At 56.1% G+C, this 15706-nt stretch overlaps 1 protein-coding gene across 2 annotated transcripts; it reads left to right on the plus strand.

The window, feature by feature from the left end:
- Window positions 1–635: 635 nt before the first annotated feature.
- SPRYD3 (SPRY domain containing 3) lies at window positions 636–15684 on the plus strand. Of its 2 annotated transcripts, none has more exons than XM_060166131.1 (11): window positions 636–737; window positions 2352–2498; window positions 3507–3582; window positions 4044–4168; window positions 4471–4606; window positions 5500–5685; window positions 12381–12530; window positions 12961–13018; window positions 13634–13753; window positions 13839–14011; window positions 14330–15684. In XM_060166131.1, the coding sequence occupies exons 2-11, from the start codon at window positions 2362–2364 to the stop codon at window positions 14462–14464; spliced, it is 1296 nt and encodes a 431-aa protein (XP_060022114.1). In that variant the 5' UTR covers window positions 636–737; window positions 2352–2361; the 3' UTR covers window positions 14465–15684. The 2 variants fall into 2 exon arrangements, with proteins under 2 accessions (XP_060022114.1, XP_060022113.1); XM_060166130.1 differs by lacking the exon at window positions 636–737 and adding an exon at window positions 768–866.
- The last annotated feature ends 22 nt before the right edge of the window (window positions 15685–15706 follow it).

Genomic DNA, 15706 nt, shown 5'->3' on the forward strand with positions numbered 1-15706 from the left:
TACAGAGGAGGGAAAACCTTCCTATCTGGAATAGAGAAATTCGGTGATGGGAGGAACCGGGGAAGTCCTCCCCAGAACGGCAATAATCACCCTTTAGTAGGTGCTCAGTAAATGTCAGTATCTTTCTTCCCTTCACATTATGGCCCCAGCCTAACTTTCCTTAAGTTACACCAACCCCTCTGTTCCTGAACAGCGTGCCGTTTCATGCCACTGCTTTTTGCATCCGAAGTTCTCTCCTCCAGGAAGGGAATGCCCTGCCTAGAATGAAGGAAAGGTAACATGAAATGGAGCTCGGGAGAATACAAAGTATATGTTAACAGGCGCACGAACTGTGGAGGCCAGCCTCAGGCTCTGCATCTACAAAAAGGATTTAATAAGACTCATTTCATAAGGTTGTTGAACGGATTAAAAGGACATTCCTTCAAAGCTCTTAGCCTCACGACTAACACTGAACGAGCGCTGAGGCAACAGTCGCAGTATTTGTGGGTGCGCAGCGACCTTCCCCGCCCACCCCGCCCGGAGGGAGCCGCCCCTTGACCGGCCAGTCAGCGTCCAGGGCGCCCAGTGTGGCGTCCACGCTGCCACGTCGCCGCCTCCCACCCTCTCCACACCCGTATTTAGTAGCCCCTTACCCGGCACTAGGTACCGGGTTCACCGGGCCGCGCCCGACCCGGCCTGCGTCCTTCGATTGGCTTCTGCAGGTGCCTGTTGTCCTCAGCCGCTGCAGATTGGCCGGGGTGGGTGGAAAGGGGCGGGTCTCGGGGACCGTTGGAAGGGCGGGGACCCGGATGTGTGTGGTGGCGGCGGCCGAAGAGCTAGCGAGCGGAGCTCAGAGGCCTATGGATGAGGAGGACGCGGCGGCCCCGGTAGGCGGGGATCGGGGGCGGGGTCCCCGAGGCCTCGGGTCGGTCTCCACGGAGCCTGAGGCGGGAGGCTGGGGTCCTGGGAGGAGGCTTCGGAGTCAGGGGCGGGGTCTTGCGCTCTGGTCACTGGTCTTCCTCCCTGGGGACCCTCCTTGGCCCAGTGCAGGGCCTGGGGAGGCTGGGCGTAGTCACACTGACGGGCTAGGGCCCCTTTCCCCCGGGTCTCGTCTGAGTGATCGGGCTGTGCCCGGGGTGGAGGCGGGGCCCGGTGCGGCCGCGTATCGGCGGCGCCAAGGCTGTGGGGTTCTAGGCAAGCAGATGCCCCTAGGTTGGGCGCCAACATCGACCTGGGGTCGAGCCCCCTGGCCGAGTGCCAAGGAGGCCAATTCTAGGGCTGCCCCACAGCTGCCTACCCTTTTGGTCACGCGGTGGCTTGTAGCTACTGCAGACGCGTGTAATATGCGCATTGGGATTGAATTCAGCCTAGCCGAGGCTTCCTAAGCCCCTGCTGTGTGCAAGGCACAGTCAGGCCTGGATGGAACCCTTGTCCAAGGGTTTGGGGGATGGGAAGAGAAAGTACCTCCCCTTTTTGTCGCTTTGGGAAAAATTCGTCCATTCATTCATTCATTCATTCATATGTTAGCGCTGTTAGTGGTTTAAATACCTGGGTCATCCTACTCCACTCCATCTTCACTGCTACCATCTTTGGGGATGCCATCTCTCATTGGAACAGCTGCAGCAGCCTCCTAATTAATTGTTTGCCACTTCTGTTCTTGCCTCTTATGGGATCAGTTTAGTCTCCAACCAACCGCCTGAATGAGCTTTACGATCTGATAAACCTTAAAATCATACAATTTTCTTGCATAAAACCCTCCAGAGCTTTCCCATCACACTTGAAATAAAATTCACACTCCTTAACATGGTCTGTAGGGCGTTGATCTGGCCCCTACCTTCCTTCCATCCTCTTCTGGTACATTCTCCCTCCCTCCCATTCCCTACACACTAGCCACCTGGCCTTTCTATTTTCCTACCATGCCAACTGCCTTGCCCCTCGGGACCTGTGTCCTGGCTGTCCCTTCTGCCTGGGATGCTCTTTCTTGGGCTTGTTACGTGCCTGTCACCTTTTCATCTCATAGAGTTCACCCCATTATTCTTTATCAGAGCACTCTGCTTTTTCCTCCACTGTCTAACGTTGTCGTGTCTGTTTATTGCTGTCATGCCTCCCCCAATAGAATGGAAGTGCTATGAGAACAGACATCCCATCCATCTTGTTCACAGCTGTATCCCTAGCACCTAGGACAGTAGGAGCACATAGTGGGAGCTCAGTAAATGTTTGCTGAATGAAAGGATGAGGGTGGGGACTGTTGAGGTCAATCTGGGCAACTGGCTTCAAGTCCAGTGTCCTCTCCGCATTCTGGGTGGAACAGGCTGAGGTACTTTGCTCAGCGCCTTGCTTCTTCCTCCTCAATCTCCTTCTCCCCCTGGCAGGTTTGTTCTCATGAACAAGATGGATGACCTCAACCTGCACTACCGGTTTCTGAATTGGCGCCGGCGGATCCGGGAGATTCGAGAGGTCCGGGCTTTCCGATATCAGGAGAGGTTCAAGCACATTCTTGTAGATGGAGACACTTTGAGGTGAGTTTCGGGGAGTGCTTCCACATTTTCCTTTCTGTGCCAGGTCTTAGAGACGAAAGAGGGCTTTTGCAAAGGCAGAGGACTGTCTGCATTGCACAGCGAGGGGTATGCTGTAAACCCTGGAGGCCTTTCCGAATGGAGTAGTATATGCTTCTTCACCCCGCACCCCCCTCTGCCTGTGTCTGTGGGTCCCTCTGTCCTGGTCTGCATTGGAAGCAGTCATGTCAGAGATGGAGGCTGCTGGGGTCTCCGGAATTGCCCAGCTGCCTTGTTGAAAGGACTCCAGTGAGTCTGTGCGATGCCGGGCTCTCCTGCCTGCATCTCTGTAGTTGGGATCGGTGAAGAATGGCCATTTCAAAGGCAGTGGATTTCCTGTTTTGTGAAGGACAGTCCTGTAGTGCATCCTGCTTACTGCCTTCCAACCCTTTGGTTTGTGTGTTTGTGTTTGTTTTCGCTCTATTTTCTGGCTTGAACCTTCCCCTGACTCCATCCGAGTCTAATTCTGTCACAAAGTTGTCACTGGAAGCGGGGGAGGAAGTAGTGCTATCTAGCCTGGAGACAAGAAAGCTGAGGAGTGGGGACTGAGTAACTGTCTTCCAGTCTGCAAAGGGCTTTGGTCCCGAGGATAGAGACCAGCCGTTCTCCAGCTCCACCGAGGACAGAGCCAGAGGAAAAGGGCCGAAGCTGCAGCATGAGGGACTGAGGTTAGACAGGGTTGTGAGACCCCTAATAGGCAACTGAGGGAGGCTCCGCCTTCTCTTCCCCACCGGCAGTGAAGAAGCCAGGCTTGCATTGGTCTGGCGTGGGCTGGGCCCTGGCTGGAGGTGGCGGGTGGGGTGGGTGACCTCAAGTATCTTGTTATGGTGTTTGTGCAGATGTCCTGAAGTATGGCCTGATGGATTCTCTTCTGTGCTGGCCCTCACAGGGTGGGGGTTGGGGATGCTGAGGCCCTCCCCCCAACCCCTGGACTAGGCTGCTAATGGAACTTCCCCTTCATTCCTCCTTCAGTTACCATGGAAACTCTGGTGAAGTTGGCTGCTACGTGGCTTCTCGACCCCTGACAAAGGACAGCAATTATTTTGAGGTGATCAAGGCAGGGGGTGGGCAGAGCAGGGGGTGAGATGGTTAAGCTCCAAGGTGCTCTTTTACTGGGTTCTTGACTGGTCCTTTACATTTTCCATCAGGATTATCCTGTTGGCTGGGAAAAGGGCCCAAGATAGCATGGTGCCTAATCTGAGAGACACCCTAAAGTCCTTTCACCCTGTCCCTTCTGCTCTCCTGCACTTCACCTAGGTAGACTTTGACCCATGTCCTTTCCCACCCCCTAACCCAGGCCCAGCATCTACTCCATCTCCCATCTTTTTCCATAGCTTGGAAATTGTTTTCTAAGTAATTGTGGTAACGTGGGCCCCCACTTTCCCCAGTTCTCCCTCTGAGTGCCCTGACTTTTTCTCTGATTCCCCTGTCTTTTGCTCTTTGAGCCTCAGCCCCCTTTGATGTCTAACTCCCCTCCTTGCTAACTGTGCCCTGCTCTCCTCCCTCCAGGTGTCTATTGTGGACAGCGGGGTCCGGGGTACCATTGCTGTGGGACTGGTCCCTCAGTACTACAGCTTGGATCACCAGCCTGGCTGGTTGCCTGACTCTGTAGCCTACCATGCTGATGATGGCAAGTGAGTTGCCTTTTGTGGAACCCGACCCCTTTCCTACGGATTTGGGAATCTTGGATATAATGGACTACCTCAGGGTGGCTTTGGCTATTCCTTCACTGGTCTTGGGGTATTTTCATAGACCTTTCTGATAGGGACAGGAAGGTGGCCTGTTGGCTACCCTTGGAGGTTTGCAGACTTAAGGGGAGGGTGGAGCTCCGCCGAGAACAGAGGTCGATGCCGTTGCGGAGTGATGGAAGCAGGAGCACTGGGGAGAGGTTGGGAAGCCGGGTTCGGGTCCTGTGTCTGTGCTGCTCTGTCCACAGGCTGTACAATGGCCGGGCCAAGGGCCGCCAGTTTGGGTCAAAGTGCAACTCCGGGGACCGGATTGGCTGTGGCATTGAGCCAGTGTCCTTTGATGTGCAGACTGCCCAGATCTTCTTCACCAAAAATGGGAAGCGGGTAAGTGGGACATCCTGAGTGGGATTTAAACGGCTTGAAGCTGTCCAGGGATTTGTGTGAGTAATAAGAAAGAGTCTGCTAGTTGGGGCTTGCTCAGGGCCCCACGGGCTTATTTCCCATCTTCTTCAGTTCAGCCTCAGATTCTCCTGGGGTCTCCTGCATGTAGGAGAAGATGCTCCCCACACCCAGGGGAAGCTGGGACATTCCCCAGGTGATGGACGCAGAGGGGCAGGTTTGTGCAGCGGAGGAGGGGCAGAAACTGTGGGGGACAGAACTGGTGATATGGGGGAAGGTTTTGAGCAGAAAAAAAGATGGGGAGATTATGACCTGGCTGCATAAGCTGGAGGTCCTCTTGGGATTTTTGACTTGAATGCTTTTGGGGATATGTCCTTTCTGTGTTTCGTGTTCCTTATTTCACTTCTCCTTTCCTTCCCTCTTCAGAGAGAGACTAGTGATGGTGAAGGGATGGGATAAGAGCAAATAGGAGAGACCCCAGCTCTCTTTCTTCTTCTCCCCAGCCCCGTCTCCCACCCTGAGAAATTGCCTTCTCAGGCCTCCGCCGGCCAGCCTAGTGGTCTTCCTTCCTTAAGCACCTATGCTCAGCACTTTCCTGCTCCAGTCCACACTCACGCGTACCTAAAGTGTTTGCGGGGGGCGGGGGGGGGGGTTGACAAGAGACTTGTGTTTGCCTTTTAGCTCCGTGGGTACCTTGCTCAGCTAGGAGTACTCAGCAGCTTTTTATGCTTCTCTGTACCTCTGTTTTGCTACCTGTCAGCGTGTGTGATGATGACTGGTTGCATCATCTCAGAAGTCCCCTTGTGAGAATTAGATGAGCTGTGGAAAGGTGAGCCAGGCGGCAGCTCCCTCCCTTCCTTCCCCTCCCTCCGCTGCAGGTGGGCTCCACCATCATGCCCATGTCCCCCGATGGGCTGTTCCCAGCAGTGGGCATGCACTCCCTGGGTGAGGAGGTGCGGTTGCACCTGAACGCTGAGCTGGGCCGTGAGGACGACAGTGTCATGATGGTGGACAGTTACGAGGACGAGTGGGGCCGGCTGCACGACGTCAGAGTCTGCGGAACTGTAAGTAAGGGGAAGGGTAGGGCTGGGCAGAATCCCGGGGTCCACAGAAGCATGTCAGGATTGCTTAGAATAGGGAGTGAAGACATGGTCTTTTTAAAAATTACTTTATTTATTTATTTATTTTTGCCTGTATTGGGTCTTCGTTGTGGCGTGCGGGCTTTCTCTAGTTGCGGCGAGCGGGGGCTACTCTTCATTGCGGTGCACAGGCTTCTTATTGCGGTGGCCTCTCTTGTTGCGGAGCACGGGCTCTAGGTGCGAGGGCTTCAGTAGTTGCGGCACACGGGCTCAGTAGTTGTGGCTCGTGAGCTCTAGAGTGTAGGCTCAGTAGTTGCAGCGCACGGGCTTAGTTGCTCCGTGGCATGTGGTATCTTCCCAGGCCAGGGCTCAAACCCATGTCCCCTGCATTGGCAGGCGGATTCTCAACCACTGCGCCACCAGGGAAGTCCCAAGACAGGGTCTTTTGTAGCGTTTTGGAAAGTGGGAATTTTGTCAGGAGAGCCTGGCGTCCTGACATGATTCTTGAGTCCAGATCTGTGTTCTCCTTAGCGGTGGTCCTCTTTCCTGCCTTCCCTTTGTTTGAGAGCTCAGCCTAGTTGCTTAACCCTAGGAACGAGCAGTAGCCAGTAGCTCTCCTTTGCCTTCTTTGGTTACTTCAGGTCCCCCACCCCCCACCCCATGCACGCTGCTGCCCTGCACGCCTGCCTTTGAGAGGCTGGGCTGACTTGGAGGCCGGATGCCTGGAACACCCTTTTGGCTTGATCCCAGCCCAGCCAGCACAGTTTTCCATTCTCTGCATTGTGGAGCAGGTGTGGTCACAAATCCCACTCATGCTGGGGAAGGTTCTTTGAGTTCTTTTTCGAGTAAGCATCAATGACAGTCTCTTCTGCCTTCCTACATTTTATAGAGGATGAGAATAGAGGCAGATAATGATTCAGTGAGAGTCCTTGATCCTCCAAAGCTGGCCTTTTTATACACCTCACCATACCTGCTTTAGTCCCCTGCCTAGATTTTAAACTTTCTTGGGAAGTGTATGGACCTTGAGAGAGGGAAATTCTTCATATCTACCCTCTGTGCCTCTTACTGGTTTGGGAGTGAATGGATGCTGACTTAGGGGTCTGGCCCTGACCTCTAGTGGGCTGCTCGGGCCTTCCACTTTGAATTGTCCCTCTGCGGCCCTCTCGCTCCTTCCCTCCTTCCCGGCTCAACCTTTTCCTCCACCCTCTGGCATTCTCACCCCAACCCAGGCTGTTTTCAACTCAGCCTTTGATAGCAAAACAGAAGCAGCGGGGGGGGGGGGGGGGGGGGGGAGTGGGGGAGTGGGTGGATTATGAGTAAGGCTCTCCACTCTGGAGTTCAAGGTGAGTCAAACACAAGGAAAATGGCAGAAAGTGTGGCCTCCTGCAGCTTCGGGCACTCTGTACCCCTTTCTGGCACTAGGGTCCAGGAGGCCTCAGATGCCCACTCCCTGACCTTCATCCCTCCTTTCTTTTCCCCTTCCACCATCATTTTGACATCTGCAGAGTTGAGCTTGGGACTGAGCCAGGGCGATGTTCCAGCTCTCATCCTTGACCTCTCCTCAAGAGTTTTTTCCTGGCACCCTTTCCCTGCCTGGACTTGTCCCCACTCTGCTCCCTGCTCCTCCCAGGCAGTCTTTTCTAATTGATGCGGAATCCTGTAGACATTTATAAATAGCCTTCCTTCCTCCCTGCCCTTCCCCCAGTGCCCTCAGGCCACACATTTAAGAATTTTTTTCTTTCTTGACTTAAGCTGTTCAGTGTAGCTCTTCTGTCAAACCCGCACCCCAGCTGGGGACAGCTGCCAGGGTAGGCACACTGCTCCCTGCGCACTTGCTTCTCTGGGGCAGCCGTGGGCATGAGCCTCTTGAGGGACGCAGGCTTCTCTTCTAGTCTTGCCAACTACCTCATCTTTCAAATGAGGGTGACTTACCCAGTTTCTGCCAGCCCCTCGGCCCCCCATCCACTCTTGCCTCCTGACCTTCTTGCCTCATCCTTTTTGTCCCTCTGACCATCCACTGTATTTCCGATCCAGCAGTCAGAGTGGTGTCAGCCTGGAGGAGCCTGGGAGAGGTCATTAGGCTGTGCCTGTGCCTCCTATTTCTAAAGATGTCCAGCACAGCTGCTTCTCCTCTCTGCCCTTCCTGTTTTTACGTCCCCCTCTGTGGGGAGCCCTTCCCTGAGACCTCAGACCTCTGCTGTTGTTGCAGCCTGTCTCCTGCCCCAGGTGATGTTCCCAGGAGGACACCCCATAGAACCATAAAGGTCTGGAGGAGGCTTTGATGCCATCCTGTCCAGGTTTCTCAGTGCAGAGACTGTGGGCATCTTAGGTGAGACAGTTCCTTGATGTGCAAGCCATTTAGCATCCCTGGTTCCCAGACCCAGGATGCTGGTAGCTCCGACCCCACCCCCACCCCCTGCGCCCCAGTTGTCGTGACTGCCCGACATTCCCATATATCCTCTTGTACTGCTGAGAAAGCAGTCCCAGAGAAAAGTGAAGAGACTTGATCAAATGTCAAACAGCGAATTAGCAGCAGAACTAAGCCCAGATATTCATTCCTTGACCCCTACCCCAGCTTCTTCCACTGCCTGATATATGCTGCTGCCTTCTGCCCAGGCCCACTCTTCTGTAGCCAATCTCTCCTACTCGCTTCTCATAAGATGAATCCAGAGTTCCTGGGCTTAAACTCCCATGTCCCTGGGGATTTCTCCCGTCTAGTGGCTTAGCCAGGGGCCTCCCAGGTGAGTTTACGTGGCTACCTTGGAATTCTTTTACTCCTATAGCCCTTTCTCCCAGTTTTGTAGTCTCAATTATCCTCTTTTCTCCCTTCTCACTGGTTCTTCCCATACAGAAGAGTGAATTCAACTCCTGACCCTTTTTTTTCCTCCAGCAATTCATTATGAAAAGTTTCAAACATACAGGAAAGTTGAAAAAATAGCACAGTGAACACCCACTGTATCCCCACTATCTAGATTCGAGAGTTGTTAATATTTAGTTGTGTTTGTTTGATCTGAGGATCTATATATAGACAGACCGGCTCTTTCCAGAGGGAAGTCGTTCCCTGCTTCCTGTGGCCTCACTTTCCCCTCCTAAAGAGCACCCCCTTCCCTGCGCTCCGGGATGCTGAAGAATTGCTGTTGCGTTTGCTCAGGCGTGGGGTGCTCCCCCTCATTCCTGTCCCCAGGCCTTGCACAGTGAGGTAATGTGTCAAGGGGGGGGCAGTAGGTAGGGCTGGGGGATTAGACTCATTCTGTCTTTGTTTCTCATTTCTGTTCATAGCTCCTCTAACAACTCCTTAGTGACGGGGCAACAGCCTTGGTACACAAAGTGGGGTGAATGAGGCCCCACCCTCTCAGGGGTCCCCCCCGGGCCCAACCCAGGAGGAGACCGTGTTGGGGCCTGAGCTGGCCGGTGGGGAGCATGTTCTTGGTTCGTGTTTCAGTTGCTTCTAGGCCCTCCGGGCACTGAGTCCTCCCTTGCTGCTGTCAAGAGGGATTAGGGTCTCTGCTAGCAAGAGGAGGAGGGCGGGTCGCAGCAGGAGAGGAGGCTGAGAAGGGCTACTGGTATGAGGGAGGGGGCGGGGTGCAGGAGGCTCTCTGCACTCTGGTCTGCAGCTCCGCTCTGTGGAGTTGACCTGTTTGGCCTCTCAAGACTTCCGTTGTGTGTGGAGGGAGGTGGGGTGGGGAGGGGGTCTTGGGAGCCTTAAGGAAAGAGTTCCCCACCCCCACCAAAGATGTAAAGGAGCATGCCTGTTGATTGGGGGTATTGTTTGAGGAGAAATACTGGGAGGAAGACAGTTGGCCCCTTGGGATGGAGTCATATGAGGAGTGTCCTGGGAGCCCAAGGGAGCATTCTAGTTGGGGGTAAGGGCTGAGGTGAGAGAACCTTTCCTTCTCTGTGACTGGCAGTTCCAGTCTGTTGTAGACTGTTAATGTTTAGGGAGCATGGGAACTTTGGGATATTCCAGTATCACCCCCATTTCCTGAGTCAGGGAAAGGCTGACGTGTGCATTTATCACCTACCGGGGGTCAGGCTCCAGGCTAAGCCCTTGACACTCACTTCACTTCATCATACCCATATTTGGAGATGCGGGTAGTGGTACCCCTATTTTACTGATGAAGTATCTGAGGCTTAAAAAAGTGAGAGTCACTTGCTTGAGTTTAGTGACTAGTAAGTAATAGGAGCTAGGATTTGAACCCAGGTCTGTTTGATTCTCTTTCAAACTAAGAAGTATCTTGGGAATATCCTGGTGGTCCAGTGGTTAGGACTCCATGCTTCCACTGCAGGGGGCACGGGTTCGATCCCCGGTCGGGAACTCAGATCCCGCAAGCCCTGTGCCATGGCCAAAAAAATGTAGAAACTAAGAGGCACCTGAGGCACAGATTGAGGGACCAGCATCAAGATTCTAGCAACTCAGACTCTAGGTGCTAAACCTCTCATCTCTAGGTTTCTACCAGCCCTAGTCTAAGGAGGGGAGGAGTGCACTCAAGCAAGGATCTATCAGGGAGGCCAGACTCTCCCCTACCTGCTCCTCTGAGTGCTCTGAGAAGGCTCCCAGGGCTTGGGAGGACTTTGCCCAGGGGCAGGAGAGTGGATGCGAGAGGAACAGATGAATCCAGGGGCTTACACCCTAAGGGGTGGGTGGTTCCTCTCTTGAAGAGGTGGCTTGTGCATGGCCCTAGTCTTCCAGGCATTCAGCAGCCTGTCTGAGCTGCTCTGCGGGCTGGGGAGTGGGCTTTAGAGTCCCACGTTAGTGTGTTTCATCCTCCTGGCCTTTTAGCTTAAGGAACCATCCCCACCCTATCCACAGACAAACCGGCAGCCTGCCCTCCTCTGGGCTGAGGCAGAGGGAATGGTTGGGCGGGTTTTTCCCAAGGATCAGGATCTGGGTCTGCTGTCTCTTGGCTCTGGAAGTGGAGAACACTGTGTTTCCTATGCAGAGGCCAGTTGGATGGAGTGGGTCAAGGGCAGCTGTGGGATCCCCCACCCAGTTCTGCAATGCAGGGTGGAGAGGTTGGGCTGGGGGCTGCTCGGATTGGGTGGAGTCTATGTTAGTTAATGTGCATCATACCACATCCCTCCGGGCCCTGTGGGGAGAGATGCAGAGGAGGAACCCAGGCCACGCTGAGAACATACAGAGGACCAGAAATAGAATGTAAACAGTGTGGGCCTTCATAATACCCAGTAAATCAGAAGACCACCTGCAGGGGACCCCTTTCTGATGGAAGAAAGCAGTGTGAGATAATGGAGACTTGGGCTAGGAGTATGAATATCACAGAGCCAGTGTAGCCCGAAACATGTATGGTCCTGGCTGCAGGAAGGAGAGAAGAAAGTTTAGGTGGCCTCCTGTACACCTCTGGCCTTTCTCTTGGTGCCCCCTGTCCCCCGCCTCCAGTTCTCTGGAGAGGAGGGGAGAATGGGCTTGAGGTGACAGGGCTTCGGGGATCCAGGGCTGAGAAGGGGGCCGAGTCCCTCTCTTGCCTCCCTGAAGGGGTTGCTGAGGATGCAGCGCCTGCCTCTGCTGAAGACACATGGAGGCTTCGGCACTGGTGCAGGCGAGTGTGATGCCTTTCCTGTTCAGGCAGGAGTTCTTTGTGGGGTGAGAGGCCAGCGTCCCGAGGCTTGCCAGGGATAAGTGGAGGAGATCCTCAGGGAGTGAATTTTCTTCAGGGCCGGAGGGGTGGGAGGGTAGAAGAAAGTCTTGAGGGGCAGTTTGGTTAATTAAAAAGGGATTAAGGAATCCCAGGTGATGCTGAGGGTGGGGGAAAGAGGGGATGGGGTTGAGTCACAGCCCTACTATCACCATGACAACTGATAAATAAATCCTCCCAGATCGGGGGTTGCCGCCCCATCATGCCCAGGCAGGATCACTGTGGGGCCGAAGAGCCCCAAGAGCCCATCAGTCAACTCCCCTCCACACCCCTGCTCCAGCTTGAAAGAGCCGTGAGGGGCTGGGGGCAGGAACGCCTGCCTTTCTAGCTTCTCTCTGCCTGCTCCCCTCCCTCGCATTAAATGAAGGAGAAGAGCTGGTCGTCCTCGGTTCCCTGGCTCCCCTCGACCCCGCTACAAACAGCTCTGTTCAAAGCCAAGTAAAACAAAGACCTTGAGAAATTATATCAATCCCATCCCAGGCAGAACTGGCTTCTGGGCTCGTCTCCCCTCCCCCGGACGTCTGGAGTTGGCCCCTAACCTCTGCATCCTCCCTATCCGCCCGAGGCACCCTGAGAAAGCCATCAGGCTTCCTCTCAGCCTAGCCTTTGCTTCTCCTCTGTGTTCAGAGCCCCTGGGTGGCCCTTTCCTGGAAGGGTGATTGAGGGAAGTGATGGCAGAGTGTACAGACCCCTGTGTGGTCCTGGCGCTCGGCCATCTGGATCGCCGTGCTGCTCTCGCCGGGTCCCCACAGCAAGGAGAGGGTTTTTGGCTCGGTAGGCAGGTGGGCGCAGCCTTTAGCAGGGGGTCAGCCCTCTTGCTCGTGCTGCCACCTCCACGCCCCTGCCCCCATCCCTGTTCTCCCATGCCTGCCTGGAACCCTGAGGCCCACTTTGTGCCTCCAGGATCCCTTCCCTTTCGGCCAGGGCTTTCTGTGAGACCCAGGAAAACTGGTCCCCAGATGGCCCTGGAACCAGGTTTCCAGGGGTGGGGTGCTAGCCTGCCCCCCACCCCTGGTTCTTCCCCCACAGCTACTGGAGTACTTGGGCAAGGGCAAGAGCATCGTGGACGTGGGGCTGGCCCAGGCCCGGCACCCGCTGAGCACCCGTAGCCACTACTTCGAAGTGGAGATCGTGGACCCTGGAGAGAAATGCTACATCGCCTTGGGGCTGGCCCGGAAGGTGGGCGCCAGTGCTGGCTTTTGGCCTGTGGAGCTGCTCAGCTCTGGGGCTGTTGGGCCGGGGCCCAGAGCTCTTGGGGAGATCAAGGGGCTGGGCTGCAGGGGGAGGTCTAACCCGAGACAGAACAGGCCGTATGTGTCTGCCGTGTGAGGGCACAGACCCCAAGTCACCTCGGAGCTGAGAGAGGGTCGTGAGCGCACCACACGCACCAAGGCCTGGATGTGGGGTGGGGGGCAGCCTGCAGCCCTGGCTGGGAAAGCCAAGCACCTTCCCACCTTCCCCTGCGACCTCCAGTGCCTGAAGGGGTGAGGTTGCCGGGGTGGGGGCAGCCATCTGGGTCGTAGCTTGTTTCAGAAGTGGTTCGTAAGCCACTCTCGCATCCTCTTTCCTGTGCGAGGTACCACAGCTTTCTTTTCTCGTCTTGGTGTAGGATTATCCCAAGAACAGGCACCCTGGCTGGAGCAGAGGGTCTGTGGCTTACCATGCAGGTGCGTGAGGGGCTGCCCTGGGGAAGCTGGGGTGGGGTGCGGTATAGGGGCACAGGGACATCCATTTCCCTGACCCCACACTAGGGGCCTCGCCTTCAGCATCTGGCCCGAGAGACTTTCCCCTGCCGCTCTCTGCTCTCCCCCTCCCAAGCTGCTAGCGCTTTGTCTTCATCTGTGTTTTTCCTCCCAGCCCAAAAAGCCAGGGGAGCAGAACAGGGGTGGGGGATCTGGGCCCAAACTGGACATTCCAGGCCTCTGAGTTGGCTCCCTCTGCACCCTTCCTGCAGATTCTGCATTTTCTTTTTTTTTTTGATCGGCTTGATTTCCTTTAGGGCTTCCTTTAGAAAGGAGGGGCTGTGAGTTCCTGGTCCCGCCTCTCCCTCCCCTCCCGAGGGCCCCCGCTCTCTGACCAGCTCCCAAGGGAGTTTCTCCCTTAGCCCCTTGAGGGGACAGATGTGTGTCTCTCTTTAATCTGGTGCCCTCATTCTCTCTCCTCCCTTCCTCAGGGCCAGTGAGGGAGGGAGGGACACTTCAGCTTTAAGCAGGGGCCGCTCTAGGGGCTCTAGGGTGTCGGCCCCTCCCTCAGGTGTGTGTCCTCTCCCCTCCCTCCGACAGATGACGGGAAGATCTTCCATGGCAGTGGTGTGGGGGACCCCTTTGGGCCACGCTGTTACAAAGGGGACATCATGGGCTGTGGAATCATGTTCCCCCGGGACTACATCTTGGACAGTGAGGGTGAGTGGGGTGACCATGGCCAACCAGGCTGGTCGGGCAGAGGGTGGGGGCAGTACCACAGGAGCTCAGGTTTCCTGGCCCCCAGGTGACAGTGATGACAGCTGTGACACAGTGATCCTGTCCCCGACCGCCCGAGCTGTCCGGAATGTCCGGAACGTCATGTACCTGCACCAGGAAGGGGAAGAGGAAGAGGAGGAAGAGGAAGAGGAAGATGATGGGGAAGAGATAGAACAGGAGCACGAGGGCAAGAAGGTGGTGGTGAGTGGGGTGTGTCTGGGGTTGGACTAGGGGTCTTGGGCCTCCGTGAGGTCTGGTGTTAGTACAAAAAGCAGAGCCCAGGGAGGGGAGAGGGGAAGCCCTGGCTGCTGTGGGCGTGGGGCTGCTGAGTGGGGAGACTGGCTGGGAGGCCGGTTTCCGGCCTTGGGACGCCCTCTCGTGGTCACCTCCTGCATCGTCCTCTGTCTCTCGCCAGCGGTGGTGCGAGCTGGGAGTGACGCGGCTCAGGCCTGTGTAGCTCCAGCATCCTCAGAGGAGAGGCTAGAGCCTGCCTATCCCACTTTTCTCTTCCACCCCCAGGTTTTCTTCACTCGGAATGGCAAGATCATTGGGAAGAAGGATGCTGTAGTACCTTCTGGGGGCTTCTTCCCCACAATTGGGATGCTGAGCTGTGGGGAGAAAGTCAAAGTGGATCTGCACCCCTTGAGTGGCTAGGCCTTCTCCCCTGGACCTGCCCCTTCTCCCTCTCCTCGCCCTTTGCAGAGCCAGGTACCCCGTTCCTGACGCCCCGAGGATTTGCTTACCCAGCAGGCCCCAGGGGGTGTGTTGTCCCTCTGCCCTACCGGATCAGGCCCCTGCCAGGCTCCTCTGTGCCCATGTTTCTGACCTGGTGCTGCCCCTGTTGTTAGTCCCTGGGCGAGAGTTCCTGGCTGGACAGGAACCAGCCCAAAGGATGGTGTTGCTTCATGGGTGGGGCCCACTGGCTTTGGCCGTGGGCTCCCGCGTGCCCCTCCCACCCTGGCCCGTGTGAGGGGAGAGGAGTGAGCGCCCGTCTCAGCTGCTGTTGGGCGTGAGGCTTGGCAGGGGTGGAGCAGGACACCCCATCCTCTGTTTACCGCAGGGTTCCTCTTCCCATCTCCTTTCCTGTTTCCTGTCCTCGTCGTCGTGTGAAGCACTGCCGCTGTCATCCCCCCCCGGCTGGGCTGGGGGGGCGCTCTCTTGGGCCCTCTGTCTCCTTCCACTGACGGGTGTCCCGAGAAGACTACTCGAGGGCCTCCGTTCTTTCCCCTGCGAGCCAGCTTCCTCCCTCACTGCCTGCTCAGGCACCACAGTCCCCCCGAGAATGCGAGTCTCTGGCTTCCCCCAGCTGTACACACGTAGATGGTGTCCATGACGTGTTTGATGGGGTGAGAGAGGGGCTGTCAAATCGGGGGACTGGGGCCTTTGCTCCTGTCTCCCCCTTGCCCTCCTTGGCTCACCTCTGGCACCCGTCTCTCGTTCCTGGGGAGGCAGGCGGAGACTCCAGAGCCTGTCTCTCCCACGTGGTGGGGGCGGGACCCCAGAGCCCTAGCGAGAGCCCGGGGGCGCGGGGCCCACGCTCCCCTGCCCTGCCTTGCCCCCGCCCCTGCTTGCTGCCTGTGCCAGTTGCCTGTTTCGCTTCAGTGTTTGATTCTAGCGCTTAACGTGTCCTCCGCACCAAGCCCTCCGGTCTCCTAGCTGCTTGACCCCTGTCCCCTCCTCAGTGACTTCTGGGAGGGAGAGGCCTTGGTTTGGGCAGAGTGGGCAGGGCTTTGAGAAAAGGGGTGAGGTGTTGTGCTGCTGGGGCCTCCCCTTCGGCCCTCCCTTCAGGCCCTGCACTATGATGTATGAAATGTATGTACAGACCAGAGATGTTTATACAGCCAATAAAGATGGAGTTTCCATATTTATCAGTACGGCCGGGACAGGGGAATCCTT

This window comes from Lagenorhynchus albirostris, chromosome 11, assembly GCF_949774975.1.
Source record: "Lagenorhynchus albirostris chromosome 11, mLagAlb1.1, whole genome shotgun sequence".
NCBI lineage: Eukaryota > Metazoa > Chordata > Mammalia > Artiodactyla > Delphinidae > Lagenorhynchus > Lagenorhynchus albirostris.

What these genes read in the sequence shown, in the direction of transcription:
- SPRYD3 (XM_060166130.1), top strand. Translation starts at nt 844, where the DNA reads ATGAGGAGGACGCGGCGGCCCCG. An exon ending in AGGAGGACGCGGCGGCCCCG is followed by an intron (nt 867 to 2,351) that starts GTAGGCGGGGAT and finishes TCCCCCTGGCAG; the next exon opens with GTTTGTTCTCATGAACAAGA. An exon ending in CTACATCTTGGACAGTGAGG is followed by an intron (nt 13,754 to 13,838) that starts GTGAGTGGGGTG and finishes CCTGGCCCCCAG; the next exon opens with GTGACAGTGATGACAGCTGT.